General features: G+C 37.1%; 1 protein-coding gene across 1 annotated transcript in view; it reads right to left on the reverse strand.

Moving 5' to 3' along the window:
- LOC140139249 (uncharacterized) overlaps window positions 1–26,947 on the reverse strand; it is an 81,212-nt gene extending 54,265 nt beyond the window's left edge. Inside the window, exons 1-6 of the mRNA XM_072161029.1 lie at window positions 26,861–26,947; window positions 24,464–25,879; window positions 23,082–24,302; window positions 18,492–18,587; window positions 16,429–16,978; window positions 14,307–15,541 (exon numbers count right to left, since the gene is read on the reverse strand). Coding sequence (XP_072017130.1) covers window positions 14,307–15,541; window positions 16,429–16,978; window positions 18,492–18,587; window positions 23,082–24,302; window positions 24,464–25,879; window positions 26,861–26,947 — 4,605 coding nt within the window. The remainder of the gene's footprint in view (window positions 1–14,306; window positions 15,542–16,428; window positions 16,979–18,491; window positions 18,588–23,081; window positions 24,303–24,463; window positions 25,880–26,860) is intronic.
- Window positions 26,948–27,796: the final 849 nt, after the last annotated feature.

Below are 27,796 nucleotides of genomic sequence, written 5' to 3' on the forward strand. Positions count from 1 at the left end.
CAGTTGGTGAAATAGCTCAATTGGCTAGCGCGGCGTTCTTTTACCCGAGAGGTACCCGGTTCAAAACCCGGTATCGGAAGGTTTTTTCCTCTCCATTTTAACCCAAACTTTTTATATTCATTTGAAATGTACATATTGCAAGGGAAATATATTTTGTTTCCTTTTTTTCTGAAACGGTACGAAAAAAAAAAAAACAAAAAAAAAAACAAATATTTTCCGTTCAATACGGGCCGGGCATTGCAGCATGTCAGCATTCGTCATACGAACGGGAATTGTTGTTGTTGCATGCCTACCCAGAATGCAATTCACGTATACAAGGTATTGGATTGCAAATTTGGCTATTTATTCACATTTACGCTGAAAATGCTCTCGCTTTTTTCACAAAGCAGCATAAAGGGGGAGATATTTGATATTATTATGTAATTTTAAAGACAATCCATATCCAAAACCAATAGGGTTACCCCCCTTTAAACATGTTTATGAAGTGATAGCAAGAAGTGTTTTGAAAAGTTTTGGATTGCTGCTGAACACAATTTTTGCAGTCTCAATTTGCATTTTGTTGTATTGTGTTTTGCTTTAAGCGCAATTCAGATGCCCCTTAATTGTAACAATTTTATTACTGCATTGATCCCACTATTAATAGTGGATCTGCTATTGTACATGTTGTAAGTGAGAAAACAAGCTTTCTCAGGTTATCCATGGTTGTTGTCAAGCAACTAATCGAACAAACAACAATACAAACAAAGCAATGATCTAACAGATAACCATAATACATCAAGTCAAGGCCATTTGGAACATGTTGAAGTACAGCAGTGGATGCCGTTCACCAGTATTTCTAAAAGGCTGCTAGAATAAGAAACATTTTAATGCTATTTTCTTGCACATGCTGAGGAAGCCTGATTACATTTTTAAAATAGCCAAGTGGGAGGGTTTTCAATGAAATATTTTTTGTGTAAAAACTGAAGCATCATAATGTATAAAAAATATTTGAATATTAACTGTACAACATATATGACGATTCGTGATACCCAATAGTGCTAATGTTTATGTGGTTTAGAAAGCAGAGAATTTTTTTTCAATTTTATTTACGCCAAAATATTTTCTGAATTTAGTGGAAATTAGCAATGCATTGATGGTGAAAATTTTATGTAAAATTTACGCAGGTCCCCACTAAAAATTACTGTTTCGTCTTTATGGGAATCTAATCTCCAATATCTGGAAGAAACTTTTTGGGACCTACATGGAATTCTCCTATAAATTTCAAAAATCCAGACCATGTATACACAAAAAATGGTAGGGTACATTATACTGACACATGTATATAGGACTAGGAGTAGCACATGTATGCAGTGGCATGGCGAGTCAAAATCGATATAATGTATTGTGCAATGTGCATGTATGAGAGGCCCATTTATTGTTGGATTTCTGCATGTAGAACACGCAGTTATTAACAATTGAGCGCTATTAAAACACATGTTTTTAAGCAAATAAAATTCCAAAATATGGTACGGTTTCTGTCTTTGCTTGTCACATGGTAATTAAGCCTACAAAATATGGTACGTTTTCTGTCTTTGATTGTCACGTGGTAATTAAGCCTATGTTAAAGTTGCGATTATATGTTCAAATAAGTTTCAAGATGGATACCAACAAGTCATGTGGCCGAGCGGTCTAAGGCACTAGGCTCATTCATATTCACGGTAGCGGTGCGGCGTAAGTTTGAGCCCCACCTCTGCCAAACTAATTTTCCCTTTAAAAAAAAAATTCATATTATGTTAGGAAAATGTGGCTGGGAGAATTTATATATGACGAAGAGTGGTGTGATGTTGAAGTGGCTTTCTTATTCAAGTATTAAAATGAAATGGGTAATTTGGCGATGTATATAATCCTATCTCTCATATAATGTTATCTCTCATTTTATTTATTGCTTGTCTGATTATTTTACGCTTTCTCTGGATCACTGACTCAGATTAAGAGAGAAAAAATTCTCAGTACAGAGCAGACCACAACTGAAATCCTCATATTGCACTCAAAAGTTTCATGTGTGTGAAGATCATCTGCCATGATATTGATAGCAGCTAACCTTAACTCCTAACAATATTGTGTACTGACCCCAAGAGCAAGTAAAGTCTATGTTAAATGCATGAGAACAGTTAGAATTTGTGTTTTTTAGTTATTTTATTGATTGATCAGATTGATTGATTTTATTTTTTTTTGTCATTAAGATTTTATGTCATTTTGGTTCATTATTTTGGACAGTAATCAGGACAAAACATTCTTCTTAAATACTGATTTTTATAGAATTTTAAGTGGTATAAGTATTATGCAAATATTATGCTATGTTATTATTTTGCATAATTAGCATATTTTGAGCACTTTTTCTTTGTGAGACATTAATTAACAATGTCTCCACAAGGATTGAGGTCTCAATATATCCCCACATATCCACACACAATTTTTTTTAAACATTTTTGTGTGAGTGTCAATTCACAACCACCCAACCAATCAAAATATAACACAGGATCAAACATGCTCAAGTCACAGTTCTTTACCTCAATATCTGTGTACACTCATAAAATGATCTTGGAACACATTGGTAACAAAAACTCATAATCCACAACTTGAGGTCAAATTGGAGATGACACTATCATTTCAGCATGTCATATTGGTTCACTATTTGCGACAAGAAACATGGACAGTCCACTAGTCTATAACCGAATTTATTAATTTGTTTTAAACAATTCATTGATGTTAGCACTGGTAGTAGCCATTACTGCAAGTAGACAGGAAGTCTAGAAAGGTGACCTCAACGCTGCGGGTAGTCCTCCTGTGCTTTTGAATGGGACAGCAGTAACCTTGGCCAATTTTTAGACCAAAATTTTGGATTTTTCAGATTTGTGAGAGCATAACAAGACTTTCCGTCGATGGACTCTTATTTCCGTTGGTAAATATTTTTTAATTAAGTTTTTCATAACCTATTAAAAAGGCAGAGACCCTACTGTATAATAAATAAGCTAGGTAAGTTTTGAGTAACCTCCATCACCTGTCACTTGGTAGTCTTGTAACATGTCTAATGGCGCTGCCCATGCCCACTCGATGAATTGTTTAATTCGAATTAATCAATTCGATATTATAGACTGTCCACTGTGACCAATAGACAATTCAAAATATTGTGTGTTTGCTTGGTGGTTTTCATCAATGCAAAAGAAGAAGGGGAAAGATAGATAATTTATAGGTCAATTAGCTAATGATATGAGCTTGAATTACATGATTAATAGTCAGAAGAATATATCAGATCAGGTCACAGAGAATGGTGTCAATTACCACTCCATCTGTTCTAGTATTACCATGATTACTAGGAATAATATCGCTAGTGAAGTTCGGCAAAATTCATCCTAAAATTGGGCTAAATGTAAATGATGCAAAATACATAACATGGTTTCAGGACTTCTCTAATTACTGCCTATTATGTGAGAAATACCCAAAACAGTTGAAAAATGCAGTATTTTGTCACCCAAATATTCAACCATTTTTGGTGAATTTGGATCAAATTTCAAAAAATAAAAGTATGGGGTCCTAGATATTTATAGGCCTAATTTAGTTCCTGAAAATCAATAACAAAAATGATACTGAAGATTTTTTTAGTTATATTGTCCAAAAATATTGGGTTAAAAAATGTTTTGTTTTTTTGTTTTGTTTTTGAGCGTTTTTAATATTATAATTTGAGGTCCAAGATGGCTTCACCAAATGTTTGCCATTCTAAAAATGTATACTTTAATATAATTTAGATCAATAATTTAGCAGTTATGAGGCCCAAAGGTTTCCATATAATTCCAGGGTTCTGAAGATAATCTCATTTTCTATCTTGATCCAATGAAGGAGCATTTTCACCAGTATGATAAGGGCTTTGACCAGATTGACATTTGCAATCTATATGAAACTGCTATCAATTTTACTCTTATACACTTCTAGTGCCCGTTTCTATTCATCGTTATGTATTCTTCTCCCGTGCATTATTTTCGCGAACTACCCTTCACAGCCCAAATTATATAAACCTGCACGCTAAACAATGCATTATCTAAAACCTGCACGCTAAACAATAGATTCTAGATAATACGTGCACGCTCAAATACTAGAAATACTACTTTCCCATAACCATATAGTAGAGTTAGGTGACGCTTTCGACACAGAGGTCACATAACTATATAATTGTCTGTTCTCTATATATACCAGCAAAAAAGTACGAATATACATTCTGTGGTGTTAAAATGGTATAGTTACAAACGGTGTTCTATAATAGGGTACAATTATCGAATAGGGTGCAACTTCGCTAGACTTGAGTCCAGTCCTCGTTCACGGAGTTTAGGGTTAGGGTTTAGGGTTGGGGTAGGGCAGTCTTGTAATAAGACTAGTAGAGTTGCACCCTATTCGCAATCGCTTCGTGCAAAGATCATTGTCATAAATTATGATTAATGACCTCAAATAAATCAAACATCAAATGAGAATAATCGAGCTTCTATTAATTAAAAAGGGCCAAAAACAGGTGGATCATAATTATACAAGATGACACCATTGCAAAATATTCAGCATTTTACAAATGAAATACATGTAGCCCTATATCTAAAATAACATAGCCGGGCCCGGGAAACACACACTAGCGCATAATATCATGATCATTATAAAGTCCAGTTGATATTCACCGTAGTACTATAGTCGGACATCTAAATCGATCGTTTCCAGGTGAACTGGTTCAGTGCTCTAAATGATCACAACATAAAGTCAATTGGTTACAAACCATGCATGAATAAGTTACTAAAGTATGACGTATGGCGCAATCGATACCATTGATAGCTAACTTATACAGGGATTGATCAGGAGGGTGAAAGTGCATATAGGAACAATGCCAAAAACTACGTCACGCCGGTCACGCTATTGTTCGACTTAAACTACATCATTCGCCATTTTGTAAATATTAACGCATGATCGTTGCTTTGAAGTTTCCACCGGATAGTCTGTGGATAGCGCAAGAGCATGCTTTGACCATGCGCAAAGAAATGAATATCATGAAGATGTTTAAGATTGATTCTTAGATGTTTCAAAAATTACCGTCATATTGCATAGATTCATCAAAGAATGGTTTGAAGTACTAACCTTATTTAGTAATTTTAAAAATCAGGAGAATTTTACAAAATCAATGTTTTTACCTGTCGGTATTACAACTCGTGAAACACATTAGTGATGTGCCTGGGTGACCTAATCTACTAACCTTTAACGTTTCCTCTATGAACTCTAACCCTCCTGCAATATGGCGCCTATTGTCTAGAGTTAAACTACATCTTTCGGTGTGTTACGTAATACTACGATGCCTATCCCATTATATCGATCCCTGGATTGATTTTCTTTACCAGTTAAATGCTACGTAGCTGGTCAATGTCCTGACGGTGTTTTTAAAATGTAAGATATTTTCCCTAATATTAAAACTAATATAATGAATGCAGCAATTAATATTGCCATGTGTTTTAATAGGCCTACACTCAAAGTGTATGACGGATAATGTATTCGTGCAAATGCATTCGTCAAGATAATTGGATTAGCCATGGAGTTATTGCATTTAGCTCTTGAGCCTATCGGCTCTCGAGCTAAATGCAATAACTCCACGGCGCGTGCGATTATCTTGACGAAGGCATTGCACTCAGTTCATTATCCTTATCATAATTCAAAATATCTAATATATAAGAGGTTAGTTTGACAAAATTTGCACAGCATTTGATAACTTGCATAGACTTATATATTATTTACCTGATGATAATAGTATTTTGGTGAAATTATCAATTCAATTATCTTCATTCCAAAGTTTTGTTTGAATAAACTGAACTCGGACTATTTATACCAACAGTTCTTCTCTGTTTGCCTTATCTTCTGTGTTGTGTATATCACCAATGATTCAATGATACAAATTGAACAAGAATGAAGCTAACTGTACCCATCAGGCATATTTTCATTTTTGTAATAAATTTTCTTGAATTAAATTTTTTCACTCTGAGAAAATTATATATTTAAAAACACATTCTGCATTAGGTTTTCAATTTCTCACAAGCTTTGAGACTCGGATTTTAATTAAAGCCATATTATAACATTTGCTGAGGAGAACGCCCTCAAAATATTTTTAAATTCTGTTTTTTACACGATTGTAATGTATTTTAGTCAATAAAGATACTCTGCAAAAATCAAGACTTTAGGTGCTGTAGTTTTGTCAAAATCCAAGATTTTGAATAAAACGATGGAACCGGCGTTTTATTATTACGATGGAAATGTTAGTCGAACACGTATGCACAGTACATACACGGCGTGCGGGATACACATACCAACACACGCAGAGGATCGTACCGTATTACAACCGCGGGAGTAACATGCATGTGCGCTAATAGTAAATTCCAATTTTCTATGCTTTACCTCACTTGTTCGGCTCAAAATTAAAAGGGACATATCTGACAGTAAAAGCTAACATTTTATGGAAAATAAAATACTAATCTATTTTACAGGAATGTTATAATATGGCTTTAAGGTGGCCTTCGCATTTCACTGATCTAGTGCAACTTTAACTCACCTTTATATATGATTTTGGTACAAATTTTATTTGTTATTCTTTGCCAAAAATTATGGAATGATATTAGTAACAAAGTCAGGAAGGTTTGTAGTCATTTTAACCTAAAAACTCACTTAATATGTTGCCGCTTAATTGTGAAGCTCGCTGAGGGAGTTAATGTCTAGACATAAATTTTTTTTTTTTTTGTGACTGATTCCAATTTTGTGTAAGTATGATTCCAATTGAGTGTAACATGTGTAAACATTACAAACAGTGGCATGGCGAGTGGGGGAAGGGTCTGGTCCATCCACTCATCATGGCTGTCGGTTCATCTAAAGCCGTCGGTACACGAAGGGCGTTGGTGAAAAAAGATTGGGTCAACAAAAGACGATTTTGTGTGCACGGCTTATACAGGATGAAGATATAAAGAGTACATCTTGTAATCTTTGATGTGATCCTTCCGTTTTTTCCTGTTGACATTGCCACATAGAATGATATTGATATATATCAATGCAGAAAATTTTAGGAAACCCAAACCCCCCACTTTTAGATTCTTGAGAAAGGGCATACAAAATTTGGGTCAACGATTTGACAACTTCCACCTGCAAACAATTTATATTTTGGCGGTATATTTACAAGTCGACCCCCCCGGTTCCAAAATCTGTCTACGGTACTGATTACATATGCAACCAGTTGCACAGTCAGGGGGAACCGGGGGAGAACTGCCACCTGAGAAATTTTCATTGATGAAAATAAGGATGGCAAAGAGTAAAAAAGAGTAAAGTTTCATGAAAATTACTAAAAATGTGACAAAAAATTGACAAATGGGGACAAAATTTTGGCTTTGCTCCATCACACTGTAAGGCTGCAGGCTATGCTGCTGTATGCAATGAAATATGACTACATTCATTTAAAAAGATTGTGCATTATAGCTTTAACTTCTCGTTTCCACATCTACCACTTTGAAAATGATACGACCATAAATCTTTGGATTTTAAGCATTTCACCATAAATCATGACATAATAATGAAAATTAGAAAGTGACAAAGAAAACATATTTTGTATCTTAGCTATCCCTTATTTGCCATATATAATTATACAGGCATGATATTGATCCTTTGCCATAAAATAGGAAAACCAATGTAAAACCAGGCTAAAAAGTAAACATTGGCTATAAAAAAAGTAGGAATTCCTACTTAAAGGAGTATTTTGTGATCCTAGCATCCTCTTTTTATGACATTTTTCAGTAGATATCCACAAAAAAGCTTATTCCTAAAATTAAGCATGATCATATGTGTACATCCATATCAAAACGATGCACTTGTCGGCTGCTACATGTGTCTCATTTTACATAATAGCTAGAAATACATACCAGACTCATCTGAAGTGGAGGTCGCTTCAAATCATCCCAAAATCATATGGTTTCAGGCATGTTCTCTGTTTTCCTGAAACATATGATTTGGGGATGATTTGAAGTGACCTCCACTTCAGATGAGTCTGGTATGTATTCTTAGCTATTATGTGAAATGAGACACATGTAGCAATCGACAAGTGCATCCTTTTGATATGGATGTACACATATGTATAATTACACTGCTCCACAGGCCACTGGGGGCCACTGTTGTAATTTCATTCTGGTACACAAGAACGTAATTCAAATTTAACTTTGAAGTGTGGGGATGAGGCTGTGAATCACGAAATGCCCTTTTAAAGGAGGATTTTGTGATCCTAGCATCCTTTTTTAAGCCATTTTTCAGTAGATATCCACGAAAAAAGCTTATTCCCAAAATTTGAGTTGATTCCAATTTTGCGTTTGCGAGTTATGCATCATTATACTGTGTATTACACTGCTCCATAGACAATGTGTTGTAATTTCGTTCTCGTATACCAGAACGAAATTCAAATTTCACGATATCTTTGCGAAACAAATTAATCTGCAAGAATTTGTTTGTACATAAACATTATGTAGCCAGAGGTTTGCAGTGATATAAAAATCTCAATTTTTTTGGAGAAAAGTGAGGGGATGATGCTGTGGATCACGAAATGCCCTTTTAAATAGGAAAAATATCATGCCTGCTTATAGTATTAATACACATAGCATTAACATTAATAGCAAGTCTTGGCACGTTAGAATCAAACTAATTCAAACCCCATAATAATGGTTAAATATAATTGAAATTTACAATCAATCTACTTGACCATTGTATAAAAATAGCATGAAATATCTTCCAGTTGTTTGGTTCTATTTTCGGTATGCCATTATACTTCAAGGCATTTAGAAAGCGTGAGTGAGTCTGCATCTCCCTTCATTGTGTTCTATTGCAACACATATTTGCAACACTCATACTAGTAATATACTGCCAACATCAACTTCAGGTGTTTTATCAAAATGCTGATGGTACACTATTTTTTTACCCCCCCCACATCAATCAAGCTATGCAACAGTCTGTTAAATCTGGCTTTTTGGCTCCAGTAATGCTTTTTGGTATTACCCACATATATTTCCCTAATATTTTATGTTTAAAATAGTATTTTTTTAATGCTTTGCATGCTGGCCATAGACTTCAACAAAAGTATTTTCTCAAAATATCAAGGGCTCTTTTAAGAATCACCAAACCAATCAATTCTGGGCTTGTTTGTACTCATTATCAATTGCAACATTTTGATGCTGATTCCAAATATGGTCATACATACATACATACATACATACATGAGAGCTTTTGTTACACGCCATTTCAAAAGATCACAGCGTGAAAAACCAAAACATATGCAAAATATATACAAGAAACAATTGAAAAACAAAAGAAAAATGAAGCAAGCAAAATTATGTTTATGGAAACAGGTGGGTTTTGAGGCCTTTTTAAAGGCAGAGACTGTTTCAGCACTTCGCACAGATGATGATAAATTGTTCCAGATCAGAGGTGCATTGTATGTAAATGCCTTGTCGGCAGCGGATTTAAAAGTCCAACTTCGTATGATCGGCACATTCAAGCGAAAAGTGCGATCTGAGGCGGATCTAAGGCCCTCGCGAGGATTCTTAAGTTCAGACATGATGACAGGTATTCTGGTCCAATGCCGGCAAGGCATTTAAAAACATACAGCATGGCTTTGAATGTTATTCTATCCTCTACAGACAACCAGTGGAGCTGATGTAAGAGCGGCGATACATGGTCCCTTTTCTTCGCACAAAAGATGATTTTAGCAGCCCAGTTTTGGAGGGTCTGAAGGCGAGCGATATCAGTAGTGTTGGCACCCATGAGGAGAACATTGCCATAATCAAGCCTGGATAAGATAAGTGAGCGGATAATGTCATTACTAGTATCAAAGTCCAAGAATCGTCTAATGCGAGAGATATTGCGAAGGTGGAATGAAACACTGCGTGTGAGTGAAGAAATTTGGTTACGCATAGTCATGCAGTTATCAAAGATAACACCAAGATTTCGGACTGTTTCCGATGGTTCAATGGCCTCATTTCCAATTTGGAGTGTGACAGCAGGCATCTGGTTCTTAACATGAGATGAAGCGGCGATGAAGAATTCAGTCTTCTCACGATTGAGTTGAAGCATATTGCACGTCATCCATGATTGAATGTCACCAATGCATGATGTAAGAGAGGAGAGTGCACGATCAATGGACGACTGACATGCGGGTCAAATTTGGTATACAGTTGCACGTCATCTGCATAAAGATGGTAAGAAAGGCGGTGTTCGCGTATGATTCTTCCAATTGGAATGGTGTAGATGCTGAAAGATATGGGACCAACAATTGACCCCTGAGGCAGACCATAGTCGAGGGCACACTTCGCTGATTGGCAACCATTTACACATACACTGGTGGTTCGTCCGCTGAAATATGATTTCATCCACTGAAGGGCTATGCCACTGATACCAAGTTCTTGATGCATTCGCTGAAAAAGGATGTTATGGTTGACCGTGTCAAAGCGGCACTCAAGTCTAATAACACAAGAAAGACCCTTGTCGATGATGAAGAGATGTCATAATATCATCTTTGACCTTTAATAATGCCGTCTCTGTGCTATGTGCTGCACGACACGCCGATTGCAGTGGTTTCGCCCAAATTATTATCTTGCATATGTTTGGTAATGCTGTTTACAACAATTCTCTCAATAACCTTAGATAGGAACTTAATGTTCGATACAGGTCTATAGTTCTTTAAAATGTTCCTATCAAGAGATGATTTCTTAATCAACGGACCTATGATGGCATGTTTTAAAGTGTCCGGGAACACACCTGTAGATAAAGACAATTTGACAATTTTGGTAATGGCATTGACAAAAACCTCACAGTTGCTTTTCAGAAACCAAGTGGGTACTGAATCTAGAATACAATGTTTAGCTGCAAATCCATTAATAATCTTCATAACATCATCAGCACCAACTTGATCAAACTCAGAAAGAGTACATGAAACATGACTTTGATACACATTTACACTCAAATCATTTACACTGTTTCTTTGCTGCTCCAGACCTTCCTGGATCTTATCAACTTTTTCTTTGAAAAATGTAGCAAAGTTGTTACATAAAGTTGGTAGAGAGTCATGAGATGGAAGAATCTTATGAAAATGTATGTATGATATTTTTGAATTTGTAAAGAATATCTGGAACTTGTCGTCAGCAGCCAACACCTGTGTGCTGTTGATTATCTTCATTGAAAAGGTAAAACAGTAAAGGAGTTGAACCACCTGCATTTTTTTACAGGATAGAGTGCCCATCTCTCTTTCGTTACGATTAGGCCAGACTCCACTGTGAAATGTTGCCACACCTCCTCCACATCGAGTCTGTTACCTTCCCAGGATTAAGAATACCTGTACCCATTTATACACCTGGGTGGAGAGGGGTAATCAAGATAAGGGGGCTTTACTCAAGGGCACAACACAATGACGTTGCCGGGGCTTGAACCCACAACCTTCCTATTGTAAGTCAGAGCCTGTTCCGCTTGGCCACCATGCTCCAAAATCATGATTTAAGTGTAATGTAAAACATGTGCAAATGTATACACATTTATGTTATATGGTAAACAATATTATAAAATGACTTCTTAAGCTTATGTTTACATCACAAATCTGTTGATTAGCAACTAGAATGTCAAAAAGAAATGATGACAGGAAAAATATGGAAATAATAAACAGTTTGGACAAAATATAAAAGGGATTTGAATCATGCCAATGTCCATATTGTAACATTGTTCATTGCTAGTTCGTTTAGTTTGATAAAAATTAGGCCAACAAAATTCTTGAGTCCCAAGTTATTTCATTTAGATCACATATTTTCCCACAAAATAGATTTTTACATACCGTACCCTTTCGACCAGAAATGGCAATTATTCCACCAGATCTTGTGTGCTCCAAATAATGTGAGTAATATAAATTGGGATTTATATAACTTGTTTTGAAGGACAAACGTTTGCGATTTGGTAAACAAGATATGGCACATTAATTATTTCATGTTAATTATGAAAATGTATTACATTATTTTGAACATGCTTCCTTTATGAGTTCCACATCATCAAGTTTCATAACAATATTTGTGCTGATGTTGCAGTCGTCAAGTTTCTTAATTATTTCATGTTAAAATTATGAAAATGTATTAAATTAATGTTTTGAACATGCTTCATTTGTGAGTTCCACATCAACAAGATTCATTACAATATTTCTGCTGATGTGACAGTCATCAAGATTCATAACAATATTTCTGCTGATGTGACAGTCAACAAGTTTCATAACAATATTTCTCTGATGTGACAATCACCAAGATTCATTACAATATTTCTGCTGATGTGATAGTCATCAAGATTCATTACAATATTTCTGCTGATGTGACAGTCATCAAGATTCATTACAATATTTCTGCTGATGTGACAGTCATCGAGATTCATAACAATATTTCTGCTGATGTGACAGTCATCAAGATTCATTACAATATTTCTGCTGATGTGACAGTCATCGAGTTTCATAACAATATTTCTGCTGATGTGATAGTCATCAAGATTCATTACAATATTTCTGCTGATGTGACAATCATCAAGATTCATTACAATATTTCTGCTGATGTGACAATCACCAAGTTTCATAACAATATTTCTGCTGATGTGACAGTCATCGAGTTTCATAACAATATTTCTACTGATGTGACAGTCATCGAGTTTCATAACAATATTTCTGCTGATGTGATAGTCATCGAGTTTCATAACAATATTTCTGCTGATGTGATAGTCATCAAGATTCATTACAATATTTCTGCTGATGTGACATTCACCAAGTTTCATAACAATATTTCTGCTGATGTGACAGTCATCGAGTTTCATAACAATATTTCTACTGATGTGACAGTCATCGAGTTTCATAACAATATTTCTGCTGATGTGACAGTCATCAAGATTCATAACAATATTTCTGCTGATGTGACAGTCATCGAGTTTCATAACAATATTTCTGCTGATGTGAGTCATCGAGTTTCATAACAATATTTCTGCTGATGTGATAGTCATCAAGATTCATAACAATATTTCTGCTGATGTGACAGTCATCGAGTTTCATAACAATATTTCTACTGATGTGACAGTCATCAAGATTCATAACAATATTTCTGCTGATGTGACAGTCATCGAGTTTCATAAAAATATTTCTGCTGATGTGACAGTCATCAAGATTCATAACAATATTTTGCCAGGGGGATGGTCCATGCACTCATCCCCCCCCCCAATATTCACGCCTGTATGTGGGTTTCTGACTAAGTTAACATCATTTTTTGCCATTTTAGCCCCAAAAGTGACATTTTTCTGTGATTTGCGCTAATTTGAAAAATTTCCGCGCGCATTTGTACCATAAACTTTTTTTGTCACCAAAAGGTGCTGGATTCACATTACTTCAAGAAAAAAAATTCCACCCCATACCCCCCCCCCAATGTTCACAAGAAATCTACGCCCCTGGACATGGAGGGGAAGGTATCACCAGATTATTTTCCCACATTGCTCCCATGCTTACTTGTTTACTTTCTTTTTTTTTACTTGTGATATGTATGTGATGTCTTGTGCCAACTACACTCACTAAGTGCTATGTGCATATTGCAACACATATTTGCAACACTCATACTAGTAATATACTGCAAACATCAACTTCAGGTGTTTTATCAAAATGCTGATGGTACACTATTTTTTTACTCATCAGTGGCGGCGCTTACAAACATTTTTCTTGTCCCCCCAGTTTTGAGGCAAAACCCCACAAATTCACTTTGCCCCCCATGCCCCCCCCCCACCGAAAAAAAATTCCTGGTGCCGCCACTGCTCCTCATGTGTAACAAATATATGTAGAGAGTTCCGACTTGCCAACGTGTACCTAACATCACAGTCATACGCACTGCAAAAAGAATGCATGGAAGCTCTGCGATATACTTTTTTGGTCCAATATCTATACACACGCACAGGCCCGTACGCAGGATTTCATTTGGGGGGTGCTGATTTTGAAAAAGTGGACCTTTTTTCAAGGTAGGGGGACAATTTTGTGAAAAATGGACAGAATGTGGACCTTTTTTGACCCAAAAAGCGTAAAAACCCTGATTTTTTTGCTCGCTACGCTCGCAAATTCTTTAATTTTGGGACTTTTTGCATACTTTTCCAAATTTGGGGGGGTGCGACGCACCCCTCACCCCCCTGCGTGCACGGGCCTGCACACGCACACCTCAATCAATCTAAGAAGTGAGTCTTACCTTCTTGGCTGACTCTTCTTGTTTTGTAGTTGCCTTTGATGTTTCTTCTCGTCCATACTTGTTCTCCACTTGTCCTGATCTTGTCTTTGAGGACTGCCTTCCCTGCTTGCCACCTGTGGACAAGGATCCGCCTGCATTCTCGGTCCTTGTTTCTGATGAGCTACTACAGTGACGTCTTGAGGTATTATCATCTTGCTCCTCCTCGCGTGATGAAGATCTCCCTCTTTCTGAAAGCTCTTTCTGAAGTGATGTCTGATGTTGCTGTTTATCATTTTGTGAAGATCTTGTCTGTTTTGAAAGCTTCTGTGGTAATGTCTGATTTTGTTGTTTATTATGAGACTGTGGTTGTTTATCTAATACCAGAGTTGATTCTTCCGACAACTTCTGAAGCCTTTTGGCCACATTTGAAAATGCGTGTCGCCCTTTGGGATGTGATGGACGCTGCTGTTCAGGTGATGACGCACTTGACTGCTCTGAAAGTGTTTGACTCCCAGCCACATGTTGTTGAGACGAACGTTGCTCTTTGTGTGGTGACAGACGCTGCTGCTTATGTTCTGAAGAAGTTGACTCTTCAGAAAGCTTCGGACTATCAATCACAGGTGAGGATGAATGTTGCTCTTTATGTGGTGAAGGATGCTGTTGTTTATCTGACGTTGTCTGTTCTGGAAGCTTCTGCTTCCCAGCCGCATGTGAGGATAGTCGCTCTTTGTGTGAGGAGGATGCTGCGCGTTTCTTCTGACTCTTATCTTCATGTGAAGATGAATGCTGTTGATTTTCCTGTGATGGGGATTCATTAGGTGGCAAACTCTCTCTGGAATGTTTTTGACCTTTTGCTTCATTTGCAGATGTATCATCTGCCACACTTGCATTATCATTAGGAGGTGGTGTTGAACTAGGAAGGGGTGGTTGCTCTGTTGGTCCAACAGACGGAGGCAATGGAGGGTATTCAGAAGGCTGATTTGGTGTAGGTATTGTAACAGAACCAGAACTCTGAGCATTTCCACCAGAATTACACATCTCTGACCCTCCCATCATTTGCCAGTGTCCACCACTATGCTGATAATATACAGGTTGACCAGTGCCCTGGTCAGGGTATTGCACCATCTGGTTTGGACCCAGCTGGTCATTACTTTGATTAGGAGGTGCTTGCCATTGACCTGAGCCATTCTGTTGCATATACATAGCCTGTGAGTGCTGGTACGGCTGGGTAAAAGGTTGCCACACTACCATACCATCTGCAGAAATAAAAAGAAAGCTATTATTAGAAAAATTAAAATCTTGAAAACTGAAAAAATGTTCCCACTTTTTTTACTTTGGTGAATCACTACCCCTGCTCCCCGAATTATAATTGGTTAAAGCTATGTTGTCAGCAGCTCCATGAGATCCTCCAAAATAAAAATATGGGGGAGGGAGGAGAGGGGAAAACAAGGTGATGGAGGGGAGGAGATGGGAAGAGAGGGGTGAGTTGGAAAGGGGAGGATGAGGGAAGTGGATGGATACAATACAGGGCAGAGTCAGTACTTCAAATATAAGTAGAGTCTGTACTTCAAATATAAGATTTCTTTCATTGGCATTCATACTTTCAATACAAAACATATTTTAATTGTTTTGAGCAAGGGTGTCAGCTTTTTTTGTCAGGATTGTAGCTTAACTACTTGCAGACGCAAACAGACTTGCAGGTCATTGCAGGATAAAACAGGAATCGCATTTTTAAAAGTTTTTACAAATAAAGCTTAAATTACTTGGGCCTCAAATAATTTGCTAATTTTTGAACTCTATATTAAGTCTTTAGTGGGAAAATAGCTGAAGAAATTCTGAGAAGTAGACGAAACCTTTGAATCATGCAGGTCAAATACTCTCTAATATTAGAACCAATTATGGAGTACTATAAGGATGTTTATACAAATTTACATTCATGAATACTTGTAAAGTCTGAAATGTATAAAATGCCTATCTAATATTACACAGTACCAACTGTGTTTATACAAATTTACATGCAAGAATATTTTGTTAAGTCTGAAATATATACATTTGGTTAATTTTGACTGGTTTCTTCAAAATTCAAGATGGATATTATATTTAGGCATCCTTTACAATATGTAAGAGGAAAAGTGTTTTTTACCTGGCTGCATGATCCACTGTCCCATACTGGGCTGGAAATACATTCCCTGCTGAGGTAATGGAATTTGTCCTTGCATGTCCTGTGTCGGTCTGGCTATGTCTGACCTCTGTCCCGTACTCTCCTGCACGTGTCGCAACGTAGTATCTTGGATCTGTCTTGTCCCAACTCTCTCCTGACCTGCAGTGTCCTGCATTTGTCCAGTTTTACCACTGATCTGTCCAGTACTGTCCTGAATTTGTCCCATATTGTCCTTTACTTGTCCTGTACTGTCCTTCATTTGTCCTGTTGTATTTTGCACCTGTCCTCTTCTGTCCTGCACGTCTGTTTTGTCCAACACTTGTCCTGTAGCATCCTGCAACTGTCCTGCAGGTCTGTCATGTTTTCCTGTCACAGAATGTACAAAGTCTTCCTGTTGTAGCATAGTGACATTCTGTGAGGTGGCATTCGGTGACACTTCCTCAGGGACTGATGTTGAAGGACATGATACTCCTGGTGGATTTATGTTGCTACCCAATGATGGTCCAGTGATCTCTAAAATCTCAGCAGGCTGCTGTAAAATTCAAATCAGAAACAGTTATAAGCCATTAATGTCTTGTGAATGCCATTTTCAGAAACCGAAGTGTTGCTTTAATACCATCACAACCTCAGAAAAATTTTAAACCTGAAATTGTATTTTTGTTGTTGAGAGAGTACGGTATACCAAGAAACAGTAACATTGTGGGCAGGGGTCACAATATTGCGCATCTGGCGCATCCTGGGACCCTTTACTTTTTTGTTTTGGATGGTTTGGAGTACCCCTTAGATTACAATTGACCAACCAAATTTACTTAAATTGACCAACAGGACCCTTAAATTTTACAATGCACTGAAGCTTAAATCATGTAAATCCTTTGCCGAGTTGCTCATAATAAAATTTCGTCATTGTCGATACAAAAAAGGAACCAATTATGACACAGAAAGTTATCTTCAGAATAATGCCAAAATCATGAAAATAACCGGTCAATAAAATAACAATGCAATAACATCAATCTTAATAAGTTACGATCTACTTCTGGTTGCTCATGAAATACAAAATGCTTTTACAAAAAGTATTTTCAAAGTTCAAATTCAGACCCCTTAAAATTCTCATTGGACCCTTAAATTTGGGTATTGCAGGGAAAAATCAATTGGACCCTCAATCAATTTTTGAGCTTGCACTATCCCTGATTGTGAGTACCGGTATATATAACCATCCACAAGCATGGATTCACTGTTCTATTGGCCGCTGGGATACACAAAAATTTTTTTAAATCAAAACCGTTGGACATAATAACCTCTAAACTTGGAATAAGATTGTTCACGTGGTAAGCCTCTATTAGGTAAATAATATTGTTTGATAAAATCAACTTTTATCATCTTTAGGGGGGGGGGGAAATCAAAATTTTTGGATATGATCAGGTGGTTGTTTATGTGTTTGTTTTCTCTCTCTATGTATACCAACTCAACCATGTCAAATCTACAATGAACAGTCTATATATTTTGTGTTGTAAAAGACAAGAAAACACACTGTTGGCTGTCTATTTTCACCCAAGTGTGCAAAATTTTTCAATAACTATCAGCCATATTCACCCTTGACTCTAGATACAGACATACTTGAAACTTGCAATATCCACATGTATACTAAAATGGAAGACACTGAAGCAAGAAGAGCATAACAATTCTGAATACAAATAAATAATTGGATGAGTAGGACTTGTTTTTTCTTGGTTACCAAGTTACCAAGTTATCTACTCAGTTCTCTCAAGAAAGATTAACAACGAAAGTCCCCTAACCACGCTCCTAAAAAAAAAAAACCAAGAAAATTGCATATTTTCCTGATTTTCTATTTGGTTAGACTATGACATTTTAGTCCAGCAATGGTGATTTTTCTTGCTTTTATATCAATGCCGACTAAATCAAAAAGTTTGCACAAATCGGGTCGGTCAGGGGAGGGCAACACAAAAATTGTCAGAGGGTTTAATATCATACAAATTTTGGTGCAAAATTATTATATTATTACTTTTTAGACAAGAAATCAAACTTACTTCTTTCTTTACCTTGACTGGTACTGATGTTTCTACTCCTTCTTTCATCTTGCGTTTCTTTAGCAGTGCTTCCTTCACTCTCTTCAACTCATCATCCTGTTTATAAGAAATGAAACAAAATGAAATAGAGGGTTTCAACTACAAAAGTATTACACAAACCAAGCATTGTCAAAATGCACACAACTATACTGCGCCAATAAAGTATCCTTACACTTGGAAAAATAATCACCATTTCAAAACTGAACTAAATTGGGGTAATTTTGTTTTTTTAATAGATGCACTAGCTAATCCTGCACATTATGACACCACATTGAATCCAATGTGACCTCAAGAAGTAAAGTTACAAGCAATTGAATAGACGAAGCTCCAGTTTTAAAAGTGACAAACTGGCCTATACAAGGCGCAAAAAGATTTAACAAGCGCAATACACAGTTTCTTCAATGAAGCGTTATTTAAAGCAGTTTTTATTTCAGTTTTTACTTCTCTGTACTTTTCATAACTTTCATTTTATTTGTCAGTTCTTTTGTTTCAGTTCCTTTTGTTTTAAATAAAAGCCAAACGCATAAATTAGCCATTCACCACTCTCAACCCAGATTTGTGGTCTGTGAGTTTTGAATAGGCCAGTATGTCACTTTTGAAACTGGACCTAATCAAATGTTTGTAACTTTACTTCTTGAAGTCACATTGGATTCAATGTGGTGTCATAATATGCAGGATTAGATAGTGCATCTATTCAAAAAACAAAATTACCCCAATATTGTTCAGTTTTGAAATGGTGATTATTTTTCCAAGTGTAAGGATACTTTATTGGCGCAGTATATATCATTGGACAACTTAGGGCAAGCCACAATGATACTCTGTAGACAAGCAGCAGTCTACATGCACAACTCCCAGTAATTTTGTCCTGAAAATGTGATGCGATCAAGCAAAATCAGTCGGAACTCGGAAATATCAAATTTTCAGTTTTTTATATGATAGTAAAAAGCATTTACAAAGCTGTATTTTGCAGAAACTCCCATTGAAATTGAACAACCAGTTCCAAAGATAATTATGAGCAATTAAAGAGTTTCCAAAACAACAGAAAACTAAAGGAAATATTTGCGTTGTTTGGCTATATCTCAAAATCAATATTTCCGAGTGCCGACTGATTTTGCTTGATCGCATCACAAATGTCAAAGTTAATCCTTGACACTTGTTAGACAGCCTCTCAGATCTGCAAGATGAAATTTCCCATTAATTTGTTTACCGTATTTGAACTACACAATGCCTTGGGCACCTAAATCACTTTATTATTCAGTATGTAACTCGTACACTGAAGATCTGTGCCATTTGACTGGCCAATTACTATTGACTATTTTTGCTATTTTTAGGGAAAAAAGACTATAGGTGACCCCGGAGTGACGTCACAAGCCGTTGACCTCCGTTGACAACAAATCCGATTCAGAAGTCAAATTTGTAGTTTTCTGTGGTTTGTCCCTTTTCAAATCGACCAAAATACTACCATTTCTTTAACTTCTCAACATGGGGCCTCCAGCCAACAACAAAAATAAAGACTCTCCTCTACATGTTCATGTGTTCAGCTTCACATAAAATGCAATTTTCGCCAAGTATTTAACTTTTATTTTACCGAAATCGGCTGAGAAATTTGCTCGATTCGAGGTCAAAACAGAACGTAAACAACTGAATGAGCTCTGCTATACAAGTCTTCAAGAAGTCGCTCAGCTGCACGATCTATTGTGGGTTGAAAAGCGTAAGTGTAGCCGACTGTAGCGTCATGTGAAATAAGTACCCGGATGACCGGGGTGACCTATTGCACTCCGCCCGAGTGCAGTAGTCCCCCGGGGGTGCCAGTTGAACCGTCAATGAAGTCATCACCGACCAAAATTTCGCGGTAAAAGGGTATCTTTTTAAGCATAGGCCACCGCCCGCGCGGGACGCGAAAAGGGTCTCAATTTTGGTGTTTTCTGGAAAAAAGGGTACCTTTTTTACAATAGATATGTCGGCGTTTTGGGTTCATGAAAAATCAAAGTCCAGCATTTGACGTCAGCCGCTGTTTTCGTTCCTGATTGTAAACAACTTCTTACTTCCGGGTCTGTAAGTGTAATATATTAGTCTTGTGCCCGGTCTTGTACCATGATTAAAACTCGGTGATGTTTGTGCATGCTGCCGCGCGGGCTGCGTATAGACGGGCGTAGAGACTACGAATTTTGTACAAGGTACAGATACTGTGTAATCGGAATGGATTACGACATACGCTTGACTGCTGAACCAGATATGACAGGAACCATGCCTTTTGGAAATCGTGAAGTGACATTTGCCATCGCTGTTTGTCACCCGCGCCAAAACCGGGTTAAACGGGAAAAAAGTGCTTTATATTTCAGATTTCAGAGCTTAGCGCGGATCATGGATTCGCCCGGATTCAGCACTGAAATCAAAGGTAGGCCTAAATAGCTACGCTTATTAAGAAAATGCAATCACGTTTTTCATCGCTTTTGCTGATGTTTCTTGCTTTCTACTCCCGGGTTTCTACTTGCTTTCTACCTTCGTCAGTGAAAAGGGTCATTGGGACATGTAAGGTCAGTGATATGGGTACCTTTGTTTGCACCATGGCTGTGGTCAGTGATTTGGGTATCCTTTTTTCATAGCAGGTCAGTGGTAAGGGTTACCTTTCAGCCCTTGGGCATGTCAGTGTTTTGGGTGAAAAATAAAAGTGTCTGGTCAGTGATGACAACATGCAATGGTATATGAGTGGCACCCCCGGGAGTAGTCCATTTTCCATTGCACTCGTGCGCAGCTATCATGGCAACGCTGACAAACACAAGCATGTAGCGCTCGCGGTGACCAAGTCATCTCGCCATTATTATGGGTGTTGCTTCTAAATTGAGATATTTTTTTAATTTATTTTGTTTTCCTGGTGGTTTATGAAATTAAGTGGAACAAAAAGGAATTTCTATATGAGTTGTATATAAAACAAATATTGAATGTTTATATTCTTTTAATGGTAAGAATATTTTCATTCAATGAAATATGAACTGTTCCATTTAACTCGGCAAGATGAAGCCTTGAAAGCCTCGTTGAATGGAACAGTCCATATTTCACATCATTAGAATATTATTTCCATTGTACTCATAAACATACTAGTATATAATATTTGTTTGAAAGTGAAACTAGATAATATGCTGTAATTAATTACAAAGTTACAGGAACTGAAAGTTGTAGCCATTTGATCTTTTGTATATTTTGAGGTTTTGCACAATTTAAAACAGTAAAAGTGGTCATTTTCGTGCATGTCATTTTTTGCGCTTTGCTGATTTTGAACTACATTTTAATTTTGCAATTTTGAGTTTTCTTATAGACCTATGTTAAAAGAACATATTTGCGTGTATTTATTTTTGCCGTTGAAATTAATGACAAAAGAAGTGCCACAGATCCAGGATTTAACTTTGCTTCACAAAAAATTGTCATTCAAAAATTATTACCAATTGTATACATTCTTGAAATAATATCACTTGTCACTGAATTCACCCTACACAGGAACCAAAATAATGTTTTTGAAATGTTTCATATTACCACATATATACCTGGCTACATAGTACAGGATGATGAAAAATCCCATTGAAATTTGATCTACAGTTCCAAACATTTTATAACCAGAACACAGTGCAATGCAATACAATACAATACAATAAAATACAAATTGAACACTCTAGTGATTATCCTTTAAAAAAAAGGAAGGCACAATCAGTAAAATAAATTCTTAAAAAAAACCACCCAAAGCATAGATTATCAATCTATGCCCAAAGTGTGATTTTTGCATTTGTGTATTAAGAAGTATATATAGTCTGACATACACTAAAATAGACCAAAAATATGACCTACAAATTATAACAATTCCCAATATAGTCAATTTGGAGGTTTGCGTTTTCAGCCCTGCTGTGTTCTGCATTTTATGTATCATTTTAAAATATGTAATGAGAATTTTACAGACTAATTCTTGTAAATCCTACTTTTAAATATTTAAAGCTTTCACAGGGATTGCTGACAGTGCCTTCAAGAAGTTCTTATAAGGCCAATGTAATGAAATTATTAGTTTCCCGTCACCAGCCCGCATCACCTTTTCAATTTGACCAAAACTTTCATTATTTTCATAAAAAAGTCAATTTTCTGAAAATTGAGATGGAAATAATCAAAATTGAAACTCTCAAAATGTCTGACATCCCCTGCTGATCATAATCAGCAGTTTTTCTTAGTTGTAAGGGTAGAGGATGTGGTAAATAATGGAAATTTAAGGATTACCTCATCATGGTTCTAGTGATTACAAAAATTGCAAATTTCTTTTCCTTTTAATAAAAACAAATTCAAATATTTTCTCAATCTGTTGCAAAATGTCTGTAATGATGATCTAAGCATTAATACCTGTTTTGAGATGGCCTTTCATCAACAATATAGGTAATAGCCATGTAAATGAAAGTTTTGACAATAATAAAATTTTCCAAAATAATGAATATAATGAAATCATGACCTCATATTTCACTAAAAAAATGTGACGGGAAACTAATCATTTCATTTCATTAGCCTAATGTAACTTACCTGAGCTTTCTGCTGGTCTTCTAGTTCCTGTAGTCTCATCAATGTCTCCATCAGCTTTTCTTGTGTAGTCTTCTTCTGTGATTCCACTCCAGAGTTCTCTGTTATACCACTGGTAACACTGTCATTCTGCTCCTTTGTCAACGATGACGAGTCCAGAGTCCTCTTATCTCCATCTGCAACTTTTACAGTATTGTTCTCCACATTTTGACGAATGGACTTGATTCCTTTTGCAATGGCATCACTTTTAATTTTCTCAGCTTCTGATGGTTTCGACATAATGCCAAAAACATGTCCTTTTGAAGCTGTATCTGTATGTGAGGTTCTACCATTTGCAGAAGAGCTCCTGCTTTCAGATTTGACTGCAGATCTATTTTCCAGTGTCTTCTTTCTTGCAGGGCTAGTGCTTGGAGACACCCTAGATCTACGACTGGAACTAGTACTGCGCTTTCTGCTATTAGGACTTGGACTAGTACTTCTTCTAGACCTGTAGTTTGAATTTTGTGATATCACTCTTTCTCTAGAACTACTTGTACTGTATGCCTTAGAGATTAATCTCTGCCTTGGCCTTCCTCTATCTCTGGAAAGGCTTCTACTACGAGAGCGCCTCATGACTCTTGGTCCTGGTCTATCATGGCTACGGCTTCTGAATTTTCTACCACGTTCAGGTGAGCGTGTTCCATATCTAGAGAAGCTATTACTTCTGGAAAAACTATTACTTCTAGATCTTGATCTTCGTAGACTTCTTGAAGAACTTCGACTACTGAACCTGGAATTGATATAGACAGGACTTCCCCAACCAAAGCTGTCACTGGAATAGCTATCACTTCTGGTATAATCTGATCCCGATCCTGACCTGCTTCGCATTCTTTCTCGGGACCTTCTAGGACTGTAAGACGAGCTACCATCCAAGCTATCATCACTTGAATAACGCTGGGGTTTAGAGAAACTTTTCAGTCTCTGTCTTAGAGTGTTCAAACTTCTTGATCTTTCAAATCTCTGGTTGGGACTTGATCTGTCTCTTGACAAGCTCCTTGATCTCCTTGAACTTGGCCCAGCTCTTCCTCTTGATACACTTCTGCTGAAAGATCTTTGAAACCTTCTTCTTGGACTTACAGAACGTCTACGCCATGCAGGATTTCGATTCTGGCGATTTCTTCCTATTGGACTCTTACTCCGACTTCGTCTCAATGGACTCGGCTCAGACTTCGCCTCAATGGACTCCTGCTAAGGCTTCGTCTCCTGGGACTTCTACTCAGACTTCGTCTCCTCCTGGGACTTCTACTCAAGGACCTTTTAGATCTATAGAAAGGTCTGCTATTAGAACTCCTTCCAATTGGGCTCTTACTCTTTGCCCTAAATATGGGTTTTCGCCTTGGGCTTACAGACCTTCGAGATCTAAAATTGAGAATCCTGGAAGGGCTTCTTCTAACAAGGCTTCTGTTAAACGGTCTCCTGGTTCCAATCATTGGACCTCTTTCCACGCTGCGACTTCTGCTTTTTGATCTCCTTCCATTTTGTTGTTTTCTAACAGGACTTCTGCTATGAGACCTTTTAAATCTAGGCTTGGAATTTGATCCAGGGCTTGCAGATTTTCTTGATCTACCTTTCCTCAATCTCTCTCTGGAACGACTTCTGCTGGTGGACCTTTTAGATCTGTCTTTTGAAAGTGACCTATTTGCTTTCCCAGCTGGACTATAGCTTCTTTGTCTTTTAGATCTGTCATTTGATGAATTTCTTCCAACAACATCTCTACTGGAAGGTCTTTGCACAGAAGTAGACGCATCAGGCTTGGAAGTCTTGTTCCTCGGAGGGCTCTTGCTGCTAGAGCTAGATTTGAGCCTTTTACTTGAATCACTCTTATTTTTTACTGGGCTTCTACTTAATGAACCTTTTGGTTTACTTTTAGGACTAACAGTTCCTCTTTTCTTCACAGGACTTCTGGACTTCCTGTCTCCTACAGGACTTCTGCTTCCAGATCTTTTTGATGATTTTGATTTGTTATGATCTGGAGATTTGCTGTCAGATTTACCATGCCCAGATTTAGCACTTTTCTTTTTAGGGCTCCTTTTCGGACTTTTGTTTTTGAGTTTTCCAACACTTGAACTCTGTCCTGATCTGCCCGTAGATGGGCTCCTACTTTGAGATCTCTGTCGCCTGTTTTGTGGACTTCTATTATGCACTTTCTGACTATTTGTGCTCTTTCCTGCTCTGCTTCTTGCAGGACTTGGACTCTTAGACCTCCTAGGTCTAGATGTGTTCTGTCTGTTCTTTGAAGTACTTCTACTTCTAGACCTTCTTGGTCTAGCCTCAACAGTTCTATTATAGCGGTCCTTTGAACCACTTCTGCTTCTATCCTTCCTGCTATGTCCACTTTTACTCCCTGAAGGGCTAGTATCATTTCTATCTCTTGATGATCCTCCCTGCTTCGAGTCTCCACTCTGACCGTCCTTATATTCAAGCTTCACCCTAATTGGGGTTATACTCCTTGACCTTTGACCTCTACTGTTATCTTTTGAGTTTATATCATTCAGACTACTGGCAGATCTTCCTCTTTGTGCCACATCATTTGAAACTGTTTTATTCCATTGCTGATTACTACTACCACCTGCTTCGTCATGTCTTTCTCCTCTAGATGCAGAACCACCTGGTGCATCACCTGTGCCTTTGACAACTTTCTGTTGTAAACGCCTATGTGCCAGAACCTCTGCTGCACCAAGGGAGATGCCCAGAAGCTGTGCGGCAAATTGTAGATCTTCCGCACGTGGAAGCTGAGCTTCTTTCTGATTGGTGTCCATTATCTGCAAACAAAATGGAGAATTTATGTATGTGGGCTATTACCTTGAAATCCATACACCCCAAACACCCCATTTTTAGTCGGAATTGTTAAATTTGTGTTGATGTTTACGTTTATAAGGCAAAAAAACCAAGTTTGTTTCCTGTAGTGCGCACAAATTACGTTTTTTGACGGTTTATTTTGCGCATTAGAATTTTTTTTTTCATTTGAAGACATTATGGAGTATAAAAAAATAAAAATAAAAAAACACATTTCGCATTTGACTTTTTTGACCTGCTACAGGAAACAAACATGTTTTTTTTTGGCCTAATCCTAGCTTCATGAATTTTTTTCATAAGGCTTTTGCTTGTGACCCTTTTTCAAATGGTTCGCAACACCAAAAGGGTCGTGAGCCAGTTTGAGAATTGCTGGCCTAGGTCCAAATGAAATGTGTAAAAGGGTTGTTTTTCATGAAAGAACACATAATGTGTGTATTTTGAGAGACCTTGAAACATGTATAAAGGGGCTATCATTTTCTTTCGAAGGGGGGTCCCAAATATACTGGGGGTCATAAAATTTTTGATGACCAAAGTGTAGGGAGTCACATGATGACCACAGAGATTGTGTTTATTTTATTCAAAAAGACTGATTTCAATACAATTTTAGCCTGTTTAGGGGATAAAGTGTATCGGTGGTGTAGGGGTCATAAAATTTTTGTTGCCGAAACAGGGGGAGCACAATTTTATTGACGCCGACTTTTAGTAAATTTGGGAACCCCCCTTCCGAAGAAAATGATAGCCCCTAAGCCTGAGCGTGACTGTGCATCATATTTCAGTTAACTTGTTTAGGGGGTCCAATTTGGTACACAATCACTTTCTTATGGGTAATTGTTTGGCAAAAAGACCATTGTTTAGGGGGAAAGTTACATGTAGGATTTGTAGTCAATTCTAGACAATTCTGGCCAACAAATTTGGTATTATGTTGTGAAATATTTCAATTTATTTACCTGGTGATGTGATACACCATTGGTGACTCCTTCATCTGATGCAGATACCCAGTGGCCTGTTTTCTGGCAGAAGAACTCATCACCCATTGTGTGTTCATGTCAATGGTGACGGTGCTATCAGGCAGTCATGGGCTGTATCAATGATCAACATTGACAAGATTTAGAATAGAATAAAATTATGCTAAGAAAATAATTATAATCAATTATATAACTCATACAAAGAATCTTATCATTTGATTGGTCAATTACTATTGAATATTTTTGCTATTTATAGAAAAAGACTATTACATGCACTCCGCGCCAGTGCATTGAGTGCAATAGTCTATTTGTGTACATCCATATCAAAAACGATGCACTTGTCGGCTGCTACATGTGTCTCTTTTTACATAATAGCTAGGATTAAATACCAGACTCATCTCAAGTGGAGATCACTTCAAATCATTCCCAAGTCGCATGTTTTAGGAATAGAGGACACTCCTTGACCATATGTGACTTTGGAGATGATTTGAAGTGACCTCCACTTGAGATGAGTCTGGTATTTATTCTAAGCTAGTTAAGTGAAATGAGACACATGTAGCAGCCGACAAGTGCATCGTTTTGATATGGATGTACACATTTTCCATTGCACTGGCGCGCTACCATGACAATGCTGACAGACGCCAATAGTATACAAATATATACTGCCATGAGAGGTTCTGGTTAAAACTATGGGCCCCGAGGTGAGATCAATAATACTATTTTCCTGAGGGGCGCAGCCCCAAAGGAAAATAGTATTAATTGATCTCAACGAGGGACCATAGTTTTAACCAGAACTTCAAATGAAGGCAGTATATATTTGTTTTATATACTTCATTAATATGTTCTTTGTTCATTTGACGTTTTGACTCTCCAGCTTCTATCCTGAGTGAACAGCACGACCAATTTAAGCACAACTTA

The sequence above is a fragment of the Amphiura filiformis genome, chromosome 18 (assembly GCF_039555335.1).
Source record: "Amphiura filiformis chromosome 18, Afil_fr2py, whole genome shotgun sequence".
In the NCBI taxonomy this organism is placed as follows: Eukaryota; Metazoa; Echinodermata; class Ophiuroidea; order Amphilepidida; family Amphiuridae; genus Amphiura; species Amphiura filiformis.